At 45.6% G+C, this 19,689-nt stretch overlaps 1 protein-coding gene across 3 annotated transcripts in view; it reads right to left on the reverse strand.

Moving 5' to 3' along the window:
* Window positions 1–283: 283 nt before the first annotated feature.
* The window catches only part of UBE3C (ubiquitin protein ligase E3C), a 121,947-nt gene continuing 102,541 nt past the window's right edge, over window positions 284–19,689 (reverse strand). For all 3 annotated transcript variants that reach the window (XM_032394426.1, XM_032394424.1, XM_032394425.1), the window contains exons 20-23: window positions 19,443–19,631; window positions 19,276–19,342; window positions 10,968–11,098; window positions 284–3,357 (exon numbers count right to left, since the gene is read on the reverse strand). In XM_032394426.1, coding sequence (XP_032250317.1) covers window positions 3,187–3,357; window positions 10,968–11,098; window positions 19,276–19,342; window positions 19,443–19,631 — 558 coding nt within the window. In that variant the 3' untranslated portion in view covers window positions 284–3,186. The remainder of the gene's footprint in view (window positions 3,358–10,967; window positions 11,099–19,275; window positions 19,343–19,442; window positions 19,632–19,689) is intronic.

Raw genomic sequence — 19,689 nt, forward strand, 5'->3', positions numbered from 1 at the left:
TACCCAGATCATCCCCATTTGACAGACACACGAGCGGAGGCACAAAGTCCTCAGGCTTTAACAACTCCCCCTCAGGGGCGCCTGGGTGGCTCATTCATTAAGCGTCTGCCTTCGGCTCAGGTCATGGTCCCAGGGTCCTGGGATCGAGCCCAACGTCGAGCCCCCTGCTCCGCGGGAAGCCTGCTTCTCCCTCTCCCACTCCCCCTGCTTGTGTTCCCTCCCTCGCTGTCTCTCTCTGTCAAATAAATAAAATCTTTAAAAAAAAAAAAAAAAAGAACTCCCCCTCAGACTCTTCTGGAAGCAGAGCGCTTTGCGTGGCCCACAGCCCTGGAGCCCACAGGAGCCTCCCACCTGCAGCCCACGTGGTCCTCTCAGCTCTCCAACGCCTCGCACAAGGACTCGTCCCAGCACAGCACCGGGAGAAGCCTCTGGAAGCCGAGAGAGCTCACCGACACACGGCTTCCGTTTGGGGAGCAGAGGCATCCAGGGGAAATCCGCCGTCCTGCGTGGTACACGTGGCTGTGTTATCTCAGACAGGTTATTACGCACTTGTAATGCGTTCTGGCCTGGAACAGATAAATTTCAAAGAGCTGACTGTTTTAAGTTTCTGGGTTTATGTCTTGGCTGCGAGAGATCAGCTAATTATTAGCTTTGGTTAGCTTATTTTATGCTATTCTAGGCCCCAGGTTTCTATTTTATTTGCATTATCCTATGCCTTTGGCTGTTTATCTTTCTTTAAATTACGAGACAGCTTCAATATGAAATAATGTCAAGCTCACCGCTCCCCGCAAGGAAGTCTCCGGAGCCCTTCCTGCGCTCCAAATCCCACGAGCATCCACAGGTCTGCGAGGCCCTGCCTCGGTTCTCCATCGCTGCCAACGGCGGGTCTGTGCCCGGAAGGCCTGTGCGGACTGCAAGCTGGGGCTCGAGCGGCAGGGCCGTGGCTGCTAGTGGCTGTGGCGGGCTCCGTGGCGCCCGGCTGTGCCGCGCACAGTGCTCACCACACACAAGCCGCAGGCGGGGCTGTCACGAGCACCGGGGCAGGACGTGGCGACAAGACCACCGAGCGGTGAGGACGCCGGCCAGACTCTACCTGCAGGCGACAGCCTGTGAGGAACACCTGGAATAACCCCCCACTTTAACTCAACGTTCCGTTTGAGCACAAAATTGTTAGCAGTAAACACAAAGTAGAAAAGAACACAGAGAAAGGCAAACAAAGCACAGAAAGAGAGTCTCCCTTTACGTATAATTTTTCTCGACAGTGTCTTGCTAAACCCACGGAGAGCCCTGGAAAGGTGGCGTCCCTCCCGGGACAGCAGAGGCCGGCGGCGCAGCCCCGGGAAGGGCGCCCCCCGCACAGGCCGGGAGGGCGGTCCCAGGTCCGCCTGCTGGAGCATCTGTGTGCAGACGGCGGGCATCCTGTCCAGTCTGGTGGGGTCTCAGCAATAATCACAGGCTGTCCTTACGCCGCATTACCTGACGTCACTTACACACCCGTGATGAAACAATCGTTTTAGCAACGAATCACAATGATTTCGGGTGACTCCAACACAATCTTGGGGGAAAAAACATTTAATGCAAATATTTAACCACTGGAACATACAAATAAATAAATAAGCTCAGAATAGCTGAGGAAAAAAACCCAAGTAAGTGTAATTGCCCATCTCCCTTCAGTCCCAGATAATCCATTTTCAAAATACTGGTAATAAAATACACAAACTAATATGCAGAGAAGATACAGAACATTCAACATAAACCAACCTAAAATAAAAATAAAACCAAGGACAAACCCTAATTATTTTATTTCTGTATATCAAGACTACAAATAGCATTTAAACACTTAATTTATTATTCAAATTATGAAATTATACATTTTGTTTTGATATGGTCATTGTCTTAAAAGTGTCATTCAGTTTCCCCGCATTTAAAAGCATATTGCTAATTCTGGTCAATTCCATAGGACAGCCCACAGCCCAGTGACAGGAAACGCTAGGTGAGGCAGAGGGAGGTCAGAGCGAGAGCCCCCAGGCCCCCGGCATCAGCGAGGGTCACTCTGGCTCTCACGACTGACGCTCTGACGCGCTCTCCGTTTTCAGAGACCGAAATCACCCAGCAACAAGGTAGGTCCTGATAAAGTGCCTTTTTAAGAGAGAGTCACCACCACTCCTCCCCCGGACACGCGCTGGGGACTGTCCAGGCTTCCTTCAGCGCAGCACCGTCGAGAAGCAGAGGGTGCAGAAGCGTGGCGCACGGCCCCGATATCCGGCAAGAGGGGCGGGTGCGGCCCCGGGGGAGGAGGGCGGCCGGCCTCGAGGCCCCGCACGGCAGGCGGCGCCCAGTGCAAACCCGCAGCCTCCCACTTTGGTTCAAGTGACTCGAACTGATGCCAGCGTCTGCTCTCTCCAAGTCGCCGCCGATCGCGGGCCACGCGGGCCGCGGGAACCGGACGAGCCCCTCCCCTCTCCCGGAAGCTCTGCGGCCACGAGGTGGAGCCAGAAAGGGAAGAAGGATGAAGTCTCCCCTCACACACACCCACACACAGGAATACCCAAACCACCATGATGCGGTCAACGGTAAACCGAAACAAGCATGCTAGTCCCGTTCAGGGGAATGGCTTAAAAAGCACAAATACAGTATTATCATTGTTGTGTATTTTCCAAACCTAACCACTTTGGGAAAAGGCAGCAGGAGAGAAAATGCCTTTAGTTTTAACAGTTAGGACTGTAAACAATTCAGCCACACGAGAAGCAGCGGGCCCAGAGAGGACGCATCTCCATCTCTCAGACCCGGCGTCTCTGCAGACCGAGCAAACGCGCTGCCCCCCGCCCCCCCCAGCCCCCCCAGCCCAGGAAGGGCTCGAGTCCATCAGCAAAGCCAAAGCTTCATCTTTGGTTAATTTCACTGAGTTGCCACTAGTCTTAAAACTGTGCTCTTCTTGGCAAATTTACTAAAGTAGCCACATGGCACATAACATTGGTTACTCTAAGTTATCGGAAAAGCAGTGTCCATCTAAGTGAGCGACCATGACTTAACGGACCATCTAGAAAATGGAGGAGGGGGCGTGAGGGACGGGAGGGGGGGCAGGAGAGCTGCAGGAGTCCGGCCCCAGCGCCCTCAGCGGCCGGGGGAGCTGCCCACGGTGCGGCCACAGGCACTCCTCTGCGGAGGGTCAGTCCCCGTCTGGGCTCAGCTCAGCTCAAAGCCAGCAGCACACTCGATGGCGTAGAGGAGCTTACTTCGCAGAAGGGTCTCGTCATAGAACTCGGGGAGCTTCAGCAGGTTCATGCACGTGCTGGCCGTGGGGAGCCGCTCGAGGTCAGAGCCTCCGTTGTGAATGCAGAACGCGGGGTACAGCTCCTAAAAAGAAAGCAGGTGTGCAGGACGCGGCTTTAACAGGCGGCCCTTGAATGGATTTTTTAAAAGCACACAAAACCTGCCTGCTTCAAACAGTAGAACGTTGTTGTGGTCACATTTTCCCAAAAGACATCTGGTTTTTTACGATGCTCCAGACTGAGCTCTGCAGAATACCGAACACTGTGCCCTGCACTTTGTGATGAGAAAGGACAAGGATAACGTTCACTCACGGGAAACAGAACCTCTCCAGTGAGCAGGGCCTCCACAGTTTTAGTCTTTTAAAAATTTGTTTAAATTCAAGAAGGTACGAGAGGGAAGACCTGAATATATACGCCCAGTTGCTTATGTCAGAACAGAAGCCACCCGGGGGACAGAGCAGGGTGGAGGAACAGTGACAGAGCTCGTCTTCTCTAAACTCTGAGCCACGCGGATGTCACAACAGAAAAAAAACCCAAATTCACTCAAAAGGGGAGGAAAACAGCAACCTCAAAATATTGAAAGCAAAATGAAACAAAGGAACCTACGCATTGGTGGCTTAATCACACAGGGAGGCGTTATTCTGAGTGTTGTTTTTTTTTTTTTTTAAGATTTTATTTATTTGAGAGAGAGGGCTTGAGTGCGAGCAGGGAGCCGCCCAGGCGCCCCCCCGCCCCCGCAGTGTTGTTCTAAAACCACCACAGTGCTCCTTATGACTACTGCGCATCTATGTGGAATAGTAACAGACTGTGGGACTCCAGAATTCACTAGGAGATGAAGCAAAAGAGCAAACTAAGGGCGCCCGGGTGGCTCAGTCGTTAAGCGTCTGCCTTCGGCTCAGGTCATGATCCCAGGGTCCTGGGATCGAGCCCCGCATCGGGCTCCCTGCTCCGCGGGAAGCCTGCTTCTCCCTCTCCCACTCCCCCTGCTTGTGTTCCCTCTCTCACTGTGTCTCTCTCTGTCAAATAAATAAATAAAATCTTAAAAAAAAGCGCAAATTAAAAACCACAACTGTCCCCGTTAAAATAAGATCCAAATATAAAATCAAAGAAATAAAAACCTTGGAAGTTTAATTTTTTTTTTTTTTAAGATTTTATTTATTCATTTGAGACACAGAGATACAGAGAGAGAGAGAGAGAGAGCATGAGCAGGGAGAGAGGCAGAGGGAGAGGGAGAAGCAGGCTTCCCGCTGAGCCAGGAGCCTGATGTGGGGCTCTAACCCAGGACCCCGGGATCATGACCTGAGCCGAAGGCAGATGCTTAACCGACTGAGCCACCCCGAAAACCTTGGAAGTTTAAATTTGAATTGGAAATGTCAGTTTGAACTTGTGGTGTATTTTTCTCTTAGGGAAAAAAACCCACCCATTTCCTAACGCTGTCCATGGTTTCCAGGGCCTGGAAACAATAATCACACGTGACAATGAACAGCCTGAGTGCCCACGTTTGGTTTCTGTAGACCCATTTCTCATGGGAAGGAACCAGGGCTCCTTGGGAAAATACGGGATTCCATATGGAGCCAGGAAATGCACGTGACAAGTGTCACCGTGTGTACACCAGAAAGCCAGCCACCCCTCACTCCCCCTGCCTTCAGGTGGGTTAGAAGGCCCACCCGAGGGCAGCCCCCGCCCACAGATGCACGCTCGGAAGGCGAAAAGGAATACTTGTAATTGACTGAAACACACAAAATGTGAAAGTCCATGCGTTCGTGGTGATAGTAAAGCGGCTAAACGTACGGTTGCCTTAAGGAGGTATTAGTCAACCCACTCAGTATTCTGAAAACTGGTATGTGAACAATGATCGTGATTTATTCTATCATTTCTGCACAAAGAGTCCTCAGGGTAACCAAATAACTGATGAGAAAAAATAAAGTTTTTCTTCAGAGGAAATGTGAGCTAAGAAGGAGGAGACGCCGCAGGCGGCGTGTGGGCGCTTCACAAGCACAGGAAGGACGGGTCTCGGGCGCGGCCGCGAGGGGCCCCCGCAGCAGGCGGACCCAAGCCGCACACCAGCCCCGGCCCCTCCGGCCGCCGACTCACACCCTGGGTCAGACGCTGAAGTGACACAATGTAAAGCAGACGACGTCTTATCTATGCAACATTACTGCCAAAAAAGAAAAATTCCGATCCGGAGTCTGATGATCCTCTAACGACCAGGTTCACGAGACGTACAGGAGCGACCGAGCTCCTCCGTGAGTTCAGTGACCAGGTACGGGACAAGAGGGCGGCGGACGGCGTGGCTCGCTTGTCCTGCTTGTCCCAGCAGCGCTGGCAGGACGAAGGGACTAAGCACTTATGTTTTAGACGCTGTTTTCTCAGGCACAGCGCAAACTGTCTCCGTCCCAGCTGCTGGCTCCCGGCCCACGAGCAGCCGTGCTCAGGGTCTTAAGTACCTTCTCACAGAGATTCGTGCACAGACAAGAAAGCATCTTCTCCCTCCCCACTTTAAAATAGAAAACGTTAGCGCACTATGCACACTGTGTGGACCTCGATCATCGTTCACATGATACTGTCTCTATGATCTTCCTCAATCAATCTGGTTCCTCTCTTGAGGCTGCATGGTACTCTACTACATGTCTGCAGCACCACTTGTTGGTGGACAGTTACGTTATTTATTTTACTTACTAATGTTACCCGTGACGGTGCTATGAATACGCACGTGCTGAGTCACCTGACCCTGTGCAGACGTATCTGCAGGTTACCTTGATCAGGCGGCTGAACGTGCGACCTCTGGAAAGGCCGGCTCTTTCACAGCCACAAATAACCAGGGACTCTATCTCCCTCTTACAACAAACACCATTAGACACAAGACGTGATTTACACGTCCTCCTCCAACAGGAGCCCGACGAAGTGGAGACGCTCTTCACCCTGAAAGCCTGAATGTGCCAACTCTCAGGCACGCCTGGTGTTAGCTCCCTTGCGACAGGATTTCAGACACCCAGCGAGCTGCTGCATCCCTCACTGTACCAGAAAACGGGGCCCAGGGGAGCAAAACGGCGGCCCCCCCCAGGCACCTGGCTGGCATCTGGCACAGGGTGGTTTCAGCTCCGGGTCAGTGCCCCGCACACCTGTCACATGCTTCCTCCTCAGAGCTGTGACAAGACAGCTGGGCTTCCAACACCGGAGCAAAGGCTCACACCGACACCCGCTAGCAGCTTCTCCAAGGCGCAGCCTGGCCTAGCTGCCCACGAGGCCGGTGTGGCGCGGGCGCCGGGAGCCACACACATGCACGTCCTCTGACCTCCACTTCCAGGACTGCGTCCTAAGCAGACAACCAGAGATACACAGACCATGATTTATGCACAAGGGTGTTCCTGGCATCAAAAGGAAGGAAGAGTTGTAAACAACTAATAAGAAACTGTAAGTCAATTGTGGTAAATTTGCACGATGGGACATTATGAAGTTTATTAAAAATATTTCAAAGATGTTTTAATATGAGAAAAAATGATCCTGATGTAATGTTGAGTGAAAAATAGCCTATAAAACTGAGCACATCATTAGCTTAAATTATATTCAAGAATTATGATCAAAGAGTATAAAAAATAATTACCTACTAATACCCGTTGTGGAAACGAGAGAACAAAACTGGAGCCATGTCCCCGCTCGGATGGGGACCCCTGGAGGCGCCTACACCCTGTCGCCCAGCACAGCGGGCGCCCAACTGGCCCAAACTGCTTCTCTGCGGGTTTCGTTTCATTTGTGTGTTGAATTTAGCATGTACTTTACAATGTGGGCAAAACTGAGCAACAGCACAGCCCACAAAATGCTGACTCAGACTTACACACTTATTATCAGCCTTTGTATGTTTCTCACTGTTAAATTAAAAACTTCATTTAAACAGTATACGTGGCATATAGTATGTGCTAAAAACCACTGTCTTTTTAAGAATTATAGTTTATATGCTATTTTAAGTGTCTCATGGAAGTGTCAGAACAGAAACCAAAAGAGAAACAAACAGAAAGCACATTAAATTATTTCACATTCTGAGTACATGGAGGGCAATTTTCTCAAATGCTTGAATAAACTAAAATGAAAACATCACATTTTGAAACACAAAAGGACCTCTGAAGGCAGAGTCAGCGAGCAGAGGGAGAAAGGTGAGTGACTGGCTAAATGGGAAGAGCCTGAAATACATTTGGAATTAAATGCCCCATTTTAGCATTTCTTTCATAATGCTAATTGAATTTCCTACTTGGAGCCTTAAAAGTAAAAAAAATGAAGTTTTTCACTGAAATCTGAGTCAAGGGCACCATTTCGTGCATAATTAAATAGAGCACAACGGGAATTTGCATTAATTCAGAGTGAGAAAAATCCTCAATTTGTTATGTGGCCTGATGGCAACTTAACAATTTTCTAAGGCGCTTTAATGATTTTTTTGTCTGTAACAATCACATTCATTGAACATATTAAACTTTAATTAGCTTTAGCACACGCTATTCTTCTCCAATAATCTGGCACTAAGGAGTTTCGTAACTTTTAAATTATGCGAGTTTGCCTTTGCTCTTTACAGGACTTGGACTGAAGGACACTCTCACCGGGCATGCCGAGCCAACTGGAAAGCACAAATATTAAGGTGATTTTTTCCCACCTTCAGAGCCTAACTTAGGACAACTGCAAAGATATTTGAAAACTCTAAATTAAATTTCATATTTAATGTATTTTAGATCCTTGAAAAAAAATCTAAAATAGGAAGATTATCTCATAGCTCCCCAAAGCATTTTTCATGGTACAATGACAGCTCAGTTAGGACTGTGTGGGGTCACCAACAGGGGACAAGAGTGTTTGTTCTCACTATGGCTCCATGTGGGATTTTGTTTTATTTATTTGCCAGAGAGAGAGAGAGAGAGAGGGTGCGCACAAGCAGGGGGAGCGGCAGGCAGAGGGAGAAGCAGCCTTCCCGCCGAGCAGGGAGCCCGACGCGGGACTAGATCCCAGGATCTGGAATCATGACTGAGCCAAAGGCAGACGCTTAACCGACTGAGCCACCCCGGCGCCCCCCATGTGGGATTTTAAAAGCTAACGTAAACCCCCCAACTTCTCCTTCCCTGTAAACACGCGACGCTCCCACAGGCCTTTTAACACAGACTCTTCCACTGCTGCCAAAACCTCTGGAACCTTCCCCTTCCAGCAACACCCCTAGTTCTTTCTGGCCCTGGACTAAATTAATCAGGAGCTGGCAGAAATCTCTGGGTCCTCCACTCAGTTTTGATGGGAGTAGGTCTTCCAAACTTCCTTTCATGAAACTAGGTCCTTAATGTTCTTACCTCTAGGTTTGGTGTCATTTTGAAACTGGAAGATTCTAGAAGCCTAGCCTCTCATAATAAAGGTCGCTGATAAAACTACCTAATTGTATTACAATCTTAGTATGTAAGAATTTAATTTATATGACTGTTTCCATGACTAGATGATAAAACCTGGCCCTCAGAAGACCCTCTCCTTGGTCCCACTGGTTTGCACACTTGCGAGCCTCCCCCGCGTTCTTCCCACTCTCCAGGCCCCAACACGGCAACATCCCCAGACTTCACGACAAGCCCAAGAGGAACCAAAAAGCCCAGACATGTTTCTTTCAGGCTACTGCCTGATTTTCTTTAGATGCACAGAGGCCTGTTTTCATATCTGGTCACATGTGCCAGGGCATAAAACCGTGGAGCTGATCCATCTAGTTCTTTTGGGGTCACCAGGGGGCAGTTATACACCAAACCAGAAACATCACTCAATCTTTCTGAATCACTTTGTTTAGGTGTGTTGCTTGTACACAGCAGAGTTTTTTAACCCAGTCTGAAAGTTCTTTCCCTTAACAGATGAGTTTATTCTATGCACATTCCTTGTTGTGATGGTTCAGCCTTCTCTCAATAATGTTCCGTGTCTATTTCATGATTCTTAGTGTTTTCTGTATCTGGTTAATGAAGTGGGTTCTGTTTGTCTTTTTGGGCTTATTCTCCTCCTCTGATACTTTGGAAGACAGAGGAGTGATTTTAGTTCTAAAGTCATTGAAAATTATCCAGCTTCCGAACTACAGCAGTGTCAATTATGCAGGTCCTGTGAACAATCAAACCACCGCACTCACGCCAACCCCCCCCAACTTCTCCACTTTATGGCTCTAGCTCGGATGGCACTACTGGAATGCTGTATGAAGCTACGGAGAGTCATTTTTTTAAAGATTTTTTTTGTTTTTATTTTTAAGTAACCTGTACACCTAATGTGGCCTCGAACTCATAACCCTGAGATCAAGAGTCGCATGCTCCACCGCCTGAGCCAGCCAGGCGCCCCTATTGATGTCAATTTTTAAAAATAGTTTGATTAAGGGGCTCCTGGGTGGCTCTGTGGGTTAAGCGTCTGACTCTTGATTTTGGCTCAGGTCGTGATCTCAGGGTTGTGAGATCAAACCCCAAGTCTTTGTGCTGGGTGTGGAGTCTGCTTGAGATTCTCTCTCTCTCCCCTTCTGCCCCCAACTCCCTCTCTCCCTCTCTAAAAATATATACCAGTAAAAATAAAATAAGTAAAATAAATAAAAATAGCTTGATTGAAGTGCAATTTACATACTAGGAGTTCTTTATTCAATTCTCACAACTTTTCCATATTTTTAAAATAATTTCAAAGTAAAAATTTGAAGAAAAGAGTAACTCCTATATAACTCATTGATAGAAGGTTATGGGAAAGTACGTGCCTTCTGTAAGTTTCACCTGCACAAGCGATATTCAGTGCTTATCTAACTTGATATTCTTCTATATTATATACACCACTGTGTATTTTAAACTATTAATATTGCTTTATTTTAATTGGCAATGAATAAGGGAACCTCTAACTGTCCCCTAACCAATTTTAATTGCTAAAAATATTAAGCTGAATTAATGATCAGAAATGATAAGTAACATGAAAAAGTAACAGCTAACAACAGGGAAAAATATCCCACTGATCCCTGAATAATACTGGTTTGAACTGCGCGAATCCACTTACGTGCAGATTTTTCCGATAAATACAGATCAGTACTAGACAGGTATTTTCTCTTAGGATTTCAACATCTCCTTTCCTCTAGCTTACTTTATCGTAAGAACAGAGCGTAGAAGACGTGTTACTCGGCTGCTTGTTATTGGTGAGGCTTCCCATGAACAGCAGGCTGTAGTAGTTCAGTTTTTGAAGAGTCAAAAGTTATCTGTGGATTTTCTGCTGCTTGGGGGGGGTGGTCAGCACCCCTAACCCCACGTTGTTCAAAGGTCAACTGCACTTTTGCTCCCACATTATTCTTCCCAAACACACTACATCCCCATTTTTAGCTCGTGTTTTCTTCAGTTCAGAGTAAAACTGAGGAGATGGTACTTTACATCCCCCAAGCCCGGCCCAGGGCCCCCAGCGAGCAGGCCCTGCTCACAGGCCGTCACGATCACAGTGGCCGCATCAGCAGGTAACCCGGGGACCAGCACCATGAAATACACATCATGACCAATACGTAACTGATCTGGCTGAAATAGTTAATGTAGCTAAAAATACAGAGAAATTGGTGTTATAAACGTTCTACACGGTAAATGTTACTCCCCTGGGAACCGTGGGTAGCGCACTACATCATTTAATCCCACTTGATATCCTGCTGCCTTTCCTGCTTACAAGTTGGTTTTTAAAGCAAATGACACAGAAGCTGTGTACCTTAAACCCCAAGAGAGGGGGTCGGGAGCAGCTCGTTACGAACTTGAGCAGCTTGCGCTTTTCTTCATCGGTGAATCCTTCCACAACTCTCCAAAAGACTTTGATTACAGGATGGTCTGCGGAATAGCCTCCTGTGATAACAGGAACAAATGTTCTATCACAAACCAGGTAACTGCAAAGCGGTATTATCCGAAAAACACCAAAGCAACCAACTGGTAAGAGTGATTCCTTATCATTCCACCTGCCAGTGACAGATGCCAGCTCGTGGCTGAGAGCCAACTCTAGAGACACCTTTCTTTTCTTTTCTTTTTTTTTTTTTAAAGATTTTATTTATTTATTTGACAGAGAAAACACAGTGAGAGAGGGAACACAAGCAGGGGGAGTGGGAGAGGGAGAAGCAGGCTTCCCGTGGAGCAGGGAGCCCAACGCGGGGCTTGATCCCAGGACCCTGAGATCATGACCCGAGCTGAAGGCAGACGCTTAATGACTGAGCCACCCAGGTGCCCTGAGACACCTTTGTTTTTTTAAGTAGGCTCCATGCCCAACATGGAGCTCACGACCCTGACTCCCAACCGACCAGCCAGGTTCCCCCTAGAGACACCATTCATTCTGCTCCTAGGAGAAGGTCAGGATCCAAATACCAAAGGCCAGAACGAGGACGAGCCCTGGCATCCAATGATGCTGCAAAAGGGTCTAAGTTTTAAGAACTCTGCTGGGAGTTAAAAACCAACCTCTGTTGAGTAGCAGACCCTAAACAACAAAAGATTTATATGAGAGCCATAGATCTGAAAACAGCACACTTTGGGATTTGTATTTCTAATAGAGCTAGTTATTTTGCCAACATGATCTTAGTGTCTAAATTCGTTCTGTCACCTGTCCTTGTGACAGTAAGTACACACCATGGCTGACAACCCACCCAGCACACGATGAGACCACTATTCTCAAGTGTAGTATCTGCTACTTACAGCTTTTAATCTAGTTAAGTGCTTCCTAAAACTGAAATAATTGCTATATATTGTTCCCTCATTGTTAATATACTACAGAAATAACATCGATAAAATATCTTAAGTGCATTAATTGGCACCAAAATGAATATGATAATATTTTAAAACCTATTTACTGGAATAGCTAAGATCATTAAAGGTATAAGCTTTCAGTGCAGAGAGGGTAATGCAAACAACCCAAGACAATTTCTTGGCAAAGGAAAGGTTGGATTGATTTCATTATTTTAAACTTATGACTTGATAGTGGGGACAGAATGACCTTAGGTATTATCTGCCTTTACATAAACATTAGAGTTCAAACTTACAGCAATAAAAATTAATGACAGGAAGGGGAGATACACGCATATGTTTAGGTACATACACATACATGCATATTTATATATATATGTAAATGATGTTAGCAAATTTAGAGTTCTGCAAACACGGCTGCAAGCCCCTTTGGAACACCCCCACTTCCTCAAACAAAGTCCGTGTTCCCCGCAGACAGCCGAGTCTGCAGGCGCACTCTCAGAGACGGCTCGTCCACAACGCTCGCCCACACGGCAGTCCAGCTCCGAAACCTCGTCAGAGTGACTCACAGGAAAGCTCGGGAAACAGCACTCCACAGGACAGAGCCGTCTGCACAGGGATTTTTCTTCAAATTGTGGTAAAATACAGAACATAAATTTCACCATTTAAACCTTTTTTTTTTTTGAAGATTTTATTTATTTATTTGAGAGAGAGCGAGAGAGACAGAGTACAAGAGCAGAGGGGGAGGGGCAGAGGGAGAAGCCGACTCTCCGCTGGGCTTGATCCCAGGACCCTGAGATCATGACCTGAGCCAAAGGCAGACACTCAACCGACTGAGCCACCGAGGCGCCCCTAAACCTTTTTTTTATTTTTTAAAGATTTTATTCATTTATTTGACAGAAAGAGACACAGCGAGAGAGGGAACACAAGCAGGGGGAGTGGGAGAGGGAGAAGCAGGCTCCCCGCAGAGCAGGGAGCCCGATGCGGGGCTCGATCCCAGGACCCTGAGATCATGACCTGAGCCAAAGGCAGACGCTCAACTGACTGAGCCACCCAGGCGTCCCTAAACCTTTTTTTTTTAATTTTTAAAGATTTTATTTATTTATTTGACAGAGAGAGACACAGCGAGAGAGGGAACACAAGCAGGGGGAGTGAGAGAAGGAGAAGCAGGCTTCCCGCTGAGCAGGGAGCCCGATGCGGGGCTCAATCCTAGGACCTCGGGATCATGACCTGAGCCGAAGGCAGACGCTTAACGACTGAGCCACCCAGGCGCCCCTAAACCTTTTATTTTTATTTTTTTTAAATATTTTTATTTATTTATTCGAGAGAGAGAATGAGAGAGAGAGAGCACATGAGAGGGGGGAGGGTCAGAGGGAGAAGCAGACTCCCTGCCGAGCAGGGAGCCCGATGTGGGACTCGATCCCGGGACTCCAGGATCATGACCTGAGCCGAAGGCAGTTGCCCAACCAACTGAGCCACCCAGGCATCCCTAAACCTTTTTTTTTTAAAGACTTATTTATTTAAAGAGAGAACAAGCGAGCAGCGCAGCGGGGGGGGGGGGGGGGCAGAAAGAGAGAATCTCAAGCCACCACTGCTTTTTCCTACAAAATGTCATCACCCGAAACAGAAACGCTAACTATTAAGCAATTAATAGTTGCACCCATTACCCCTCCCCCAGCCCCAGTGACCTCTAACAGGTCTCTAATTCTTCAAGCTCTAAGAATGGCTCTAAGAATTTGCCCATTCCAGGTTATTTCATATAAGTTGAATCATACAACATAGGTTGTGTGTTTTTGAGATGCTCCATGTTGTAGCATGTATCAGAACTTCATTCCTGTTTGAGACTTAATAGCATTCCACTGTTTGTGTGTAGAGACCACATCTGATCCTCCGTCCACCCACAGAAGGACACTCGGTCGTCCCCACCTCTGGGCTCCTGTGGATAATGCTGTGTGAGTGTGTGTGTGCAGCCTGTGTTTCAGTCCCTGCTTCCAATGCCTTTGGGTATACACGCTTCAGAGGAGAACTGCTGGGTCAAAGGGTAAGTCTATGTCCAGCTTCCTGCGGGGTTGAACCATTTTTCCATAGTGGCTACTTCACATGCCAGCAACCAACCAGGGCTCCAATGTTTCCACATCCCTGCCGTCACTTGTCACTCCCTACACGGTGCCTGTGTGCGGTCATCTGCATGGACGGGTGAACTTTCACTGTTGTTCTGCTGCACCTCCCTAGTGATTAGTCATGTTGCACGTCTGTGTGAGATCACCAGCTGTTTGTCTATCTTCTTTGGAGAAATGTCTATTAACGCCTTCTGCCATTTTTGAATTGGCTTGCCTTCTTATTGTTGAGTTGTAAGAATTCTTTATTTATTCTGAATACATATGTATGATTTTCAAATATTCTCCCCTTCTATAGGTTGGTGTTTTTACTTTCTTGATAATGTCTTTTGATGTACAAAGTTTGTAATTTTGATGAAGCCCAATTTATATTTATTTTTTCTTTTTTTGCTCATGTTTTTGGCATATCTAGGAATCCAATGTCAAATCCAAGATCATAAAGACTTACCTGTTTTCTCCTAAGAGTTTTATGCTTTTAGCTCCTACATTAAGGTTGTTGACCCATTTGGGGTTCATTTCTGTATATGGTGTGAGGTAGGAGTACATCAACTTTTTAAATCATGGTAAACTTTTCTGAAGAGGCTCTACCATTTCACATTCAGTCAAGAGGGTTCCAATTTCTCCATGCAGTCACTAACATTTGGTACTGTCTATCTTCTTGATTACAGTCTTTCTAGTGGGTATGTAGTAATCTCTCATTAGGATTTGATTTCGTGTCAAACAACTGTTCCTGTGCTTATTTGCTTACTGGCCATTTATATATATCTTCTCAGGTCAAACTTTTTTTGGCCATGTTTTTAAATTCAATTGCTTGTCTTACTAAGTTGTAAGCGTTCTTCATATATATATTATATATATTACCTGAACACAGTTTCTCCCAATCTGTGCCTTGTCTTTTCATTTTCTTAATAGTATCTTTTGAAGCACAAAAGCTTTAATTTTGAGGTAGTCCAACTTTTTATCGATTTCTTTTTTCTGGCCCGTGCTCTTGGGTGTACAACCAAAAACTCCATCTAATCCAAACGCCAGGCAGATTTTCTCCTTTATGTTCTTTTAGAGGTTTCATAGGTTTGGCTTTTACCGACAGGCCTCTGATCCTGTTGAGCTAGTTTTTGCACATGGTGTGAGGCGAAGGTCTAAGCTCATTGTTTTCCATGTGAGTATGTTGTCCCAGCACGACCGTATTGTCAACTGAATGGTCAACTGACCGTAAACGTGAGGATTCGTTTCTGAACTCCTGATTTTGTCCCATTGATCAATATGCCAATCCTTGTGCCAACACAATGTCTTGACTACTGCAGCCATACAGTAAGTTTTATTTATTTATTTATTTATTTATTTTAAAGATTTTATTTATTTATTTGACAGAGAGAGACACAGCGGGAGAGGGAACACAAGCAGGGGGAGTGTGAGAGGGAGAAGCAGGCTTCCTGCGAGCAGGGAGCCCGATGTGGGGCTCGATCCCAGGACCCCGGGACCATGACCCGAGCCGAAGGCAGACGCTTAACGACTGAGCCACCCGGGCGCCCCGTACAGTAAGTTTTAAATCAGAGTATAACTCCTATAGCTATTCTTCTACAAAACTGTTTCGGCTATTTTAGGTCCTTTACATTTCCAAATGAGTTTTAAAATCAACCTGTGTATTTTTACAAACAGGGATTTTGCTGGGATTTTGGTAGGGGTTGCACTGAATCTGCAGATTAACTCGAAGAGAATGACATCTTGACGATACGGAGTCTCTGACCCAGGACAACGGGCTATCTCTCCATTTCCTCTCAGTGCTGTCATGCAGTTTGCAGTGTACGGGTCTTGCGTGTACCCTTACTTTGCTGCATTTGTACTTTATTCTTTTTGCTGTTACTCTGAATGGAACTGTTGAAGTAATTCCATTCTTGGATTGTACATAAAAACAAAATTGGTTTGTGTATACTGATTGGTGCTGAAACTTTTTTTTTAGTTTTTTTGTCTTTTTGTCAAGCTATCTATGAAGAAAGACAGTCTTAAGTCCTTTTTTGGGGGTAGAGGGGCAGAGGGAGAGGAGAGGGAGAGAGAATCTTAAGTAGGCTCTACACCCAGCTCGGAGCCTGACATGGGGCTTGAACTTATGACCCTGAGATCATGACCTGAGCCGAAACCAAGAGTCAGAGACGCTTAACCGACTGAGCATCCCAGGTGCCCACAGTTTTACTTCTTTCACTTTTCTTTTCCAACCTGGATGTTTTTCTCCTTCCTGTCCTCCCTCCCACCTTATTGTACTAGCTAGAAACCCCAGTCAAGTGCCTCTGACTTAGGAAGGCAGCATTCAGCCTTTCATCACCGTGTGCTGGCTGCTACGGAGTACTGTGTATGTCCTTCATCAGCGTGAGGGAGTTCCCTTCTGTTCCTGGTTCCCTGAGGGTCTCCATCCTGAACGGGTAGGAGATGCTTAGATGCTCAAGGGATGCACTTGCTTTTTTCTTTCTCTTCTGCATCTACTGAGACGACCATATGGGTTTTGTTCTTTATACTGCCAACACTGCATATTCCATTAATACATTTTCAGATGTCAAATTCACCTTGCATTCATGCTGTAAATGCTACTTAGCTGCTGGATTCGGTTTGCTAATATTTCAAGGATTTTTGCATCTATGTTCCTGAGGGATATTAATCTATTATTTTCTTGTGTTATTTCTGTTTGCTTTTGATACTAGGCTAATGGTGATCTTTGAGGAGAGAAATCCTCTCCTTACTCAGCTGTAGCTGGAACTCCCATATAGGATATGTTTTTAAAGGCTTAAATACTGTTCTGAGAGAAATTTTCATTTCATAATATTCAGAAAAGAGAGAAGGACAATGAAGAAAAGTCACCTGTAAATTCGTTAAGAGATCAAGAGTTGCACGCTCCACCAAGGGAGCCAACCAGGTGCCCCAACACTGAAATGTTTTCGTTTTTGGTTTTCTAAAGTTTTCTTGGTTTTGAAAAGTGATTTATGCAGTGTATAACAGATAATAAAGAAAGGGAAATAATACCTTACAGAAGCAAAGGTGCCTCATCATCCCACGACCACTTAACACTTTTGCTTAGATCTTACTCAACCCCATCTTCAAAGATGTGCTATCACATGCACGCAGTTTCATCATCGCATTTACTTAAGGATATATTTTAAATTTTCTAAGATATATAAAACATTTTTTATATATATAAATATATAAAAATAAAAATGTTATATATATATATATATATTCAAAGATTTTATTTATTTGATAGAGAGGGACACAGCGAGAGAAGGAACACAAGCAGGGGCAGAGGGAGAGGGAGAAGCAAGTTTCCCGCTGAGCAGGGAGCCCGATGTGGGACTCGATCCCAGGACCCTGGGATCATGACCTCAGCTGAAGGCAGACGCTTAATGACTGAGCCACCCAGGTGCCCCTATGTTTTGTTTTTTTAAAAAGCAATCTCTACCTCCAAGGTGGGGCTCGAACCCATGACCCTGAGATCAGGAGTCATGTGTCCTTCCAACTGAGCCAGCCAGGCGTGCTGGTATATAAAATACTTCAGGGGCGCCTGGATGGCTCAGTCAGTTAAGCGCCCAACTCTTGGTTTCGGCCTGGGTCATGATCATGAGGCTCCATGCTCAGCGCAGAGTCTGCTTGGCCCCCTCTGTCTGCTCCTCCCCAACTCGTGCTCTCATGCTCTCTCTCAAATAAATAAATACATACATACATACATACACATCTTTGGGAGAAAATAATAAAAAAAAATACTTTAAAATGTCCGTGTGCACAATAAAAGAAAGAATCAATGGCTCACAACTGCAGATTTTTATAAAATGTATTTAAGATTTGGACAGTTTCCTACAGATGAGAAAAAAAACTGAAAGTGTGGAATTAGCCTCAAGCAAGCTCAAGAATGTATGCCATTTCCTAAACGCTAATACTGCGTGGCACACTTTTTTTTTTATTTGACAGAGAGAGACACAGTGAGAGAGGGAACACAAGCAGGGGGAGAGGGAGAAGCAGGCTTCCCGCCGAGCAGGGAGACGGATGCAGGGCTCCATCCCAGGACCCTGGGACCATGACCTGAGCTGAAGGCAGACACCTAACGACTAAGCCACCCAGGCGCCCCTGCGTGCCACACTTTCCCTGAGTCCTACTCATCCTAATCTCACCCCCGAAGTCTTCCCATCCTCTAATACGCAATTCAACTTCTGGGCTTCTCTCATTAAAAAATAAAAAAGACTTTATACCTAGAAATATACACAAAACTGTTCATTACAGTGGAAGGTTAAATGAATCATATGTATCTATTTAACCTCAAAAATTAATTGCAAGAGTAACAGCTTGAAAAAATATATATATTTATTTTTTAAGGAGACAGAAGTATACTGAATATACCTCAAGGGCGGGCAGGACAGCAGGAGAGTCTGTATGCTGGAAATAGTTTTTTTTTTTATTTCTGATGCTAAACAAACAGAATGTACACTATAAATTACTAGAATAGACTATGAAAATTCACTAAAATTACAGTAATTGTTTTAAGGATGATTTTTTCTTTTCACTGTTCCTAAGTATATATGAGGTTAATCTAAAAAAAACTTACAAATGCCCAAAAGATACACCAATTCCACCTCTGAACAATCTTATTATTTCTCTGATGACTAATGCTGTTGAGCATCTTTCTAGGTGTTTATTGGCCATTTATATATCTTCTTTTTGGTTTTTCATTTTCTTGAAGAGCAGAAACTTTTAAGTTTAATTTAATAAAAATGAGGTCTAGTTTTTTTGTTTATTCTTTTTAATTGTTAGTAGTTTTTTTTGGTTTTGTTTTTTGGGGTTCTTTTTTTCGCTAGCACAGTTTTAAAAGCAAAAGACTGGAAGCAACCCAATGCATTAGTAGAGAGTTAAGAAGACCTGGTGTGAAGAGAAAACCACAAGACGCAGAATCGTGTGTAAAGATGAGGAAAGTAAGAATTAACTTTGTATTTGTGCGTAAATATGTAAAGAACCAAGAGGAGTGTCTACTTGTGGTGGGAGAGGCAGAGCAGAACGGGACAGCTGGGGATGTCCCTGTACCCCTCACCTTACTTGCTGGGCTCTAAACCACGTGGATGAATTACCAAACAGAAAGTATACGAAAAATTAGTTTGGAAATATCATCTATAACATTTTCAGGATTAGTAACTAGTAGTGACAACATACCTGAATAGTTTGTAAAGGATTTCAGGTCTTCCAGACTTACGGGAACTTGTGCACCAGAAATTAATACCTGAAAAAGAAGTTCGATTCATAAATTTGAGGTAGATTTTACGACAGCTTTTCCGTGTCACGTGACAGCTGTGACCCCCAAGCGCCAGAGAGCAGTGTACCTGGATCTCCTGCTGGTCGAACATTCGCAGCCACTCCAGGTTCACCACGTTGGCCAGGCCCTGTCTGAAGGCCAGACAGTGCTGACGGATCTGCCTGTTCAGCCTGTAATCGGCCACAAGGTGGATATACGCGATCCTGTTGGCACTGGTGACAGGGATGTCTTTCCCACCAAATTTTAGTTCGACCACCTGTAAATATTAAAATAAGGGTCTGGAAGTTCTAAGTATGACTAGAGTAAAATGAAAG

The sequence above is a fragment of the Phoca vitulina genome, unplaced genomic scaffold, assembly GCF_004348235.1.
Source record: "Phoca vitulina isolate PV1807 unplaced genomic scaffold, GSC_HSeal_1.0 scaffold80, whole genome shotgun sequence".
Taxonomy (NCBI): Eukaryota; Metazoa; Chordata; class Mammalia; order Carnivora; family Phocidae; genus Phoca; species Phoca vitulina.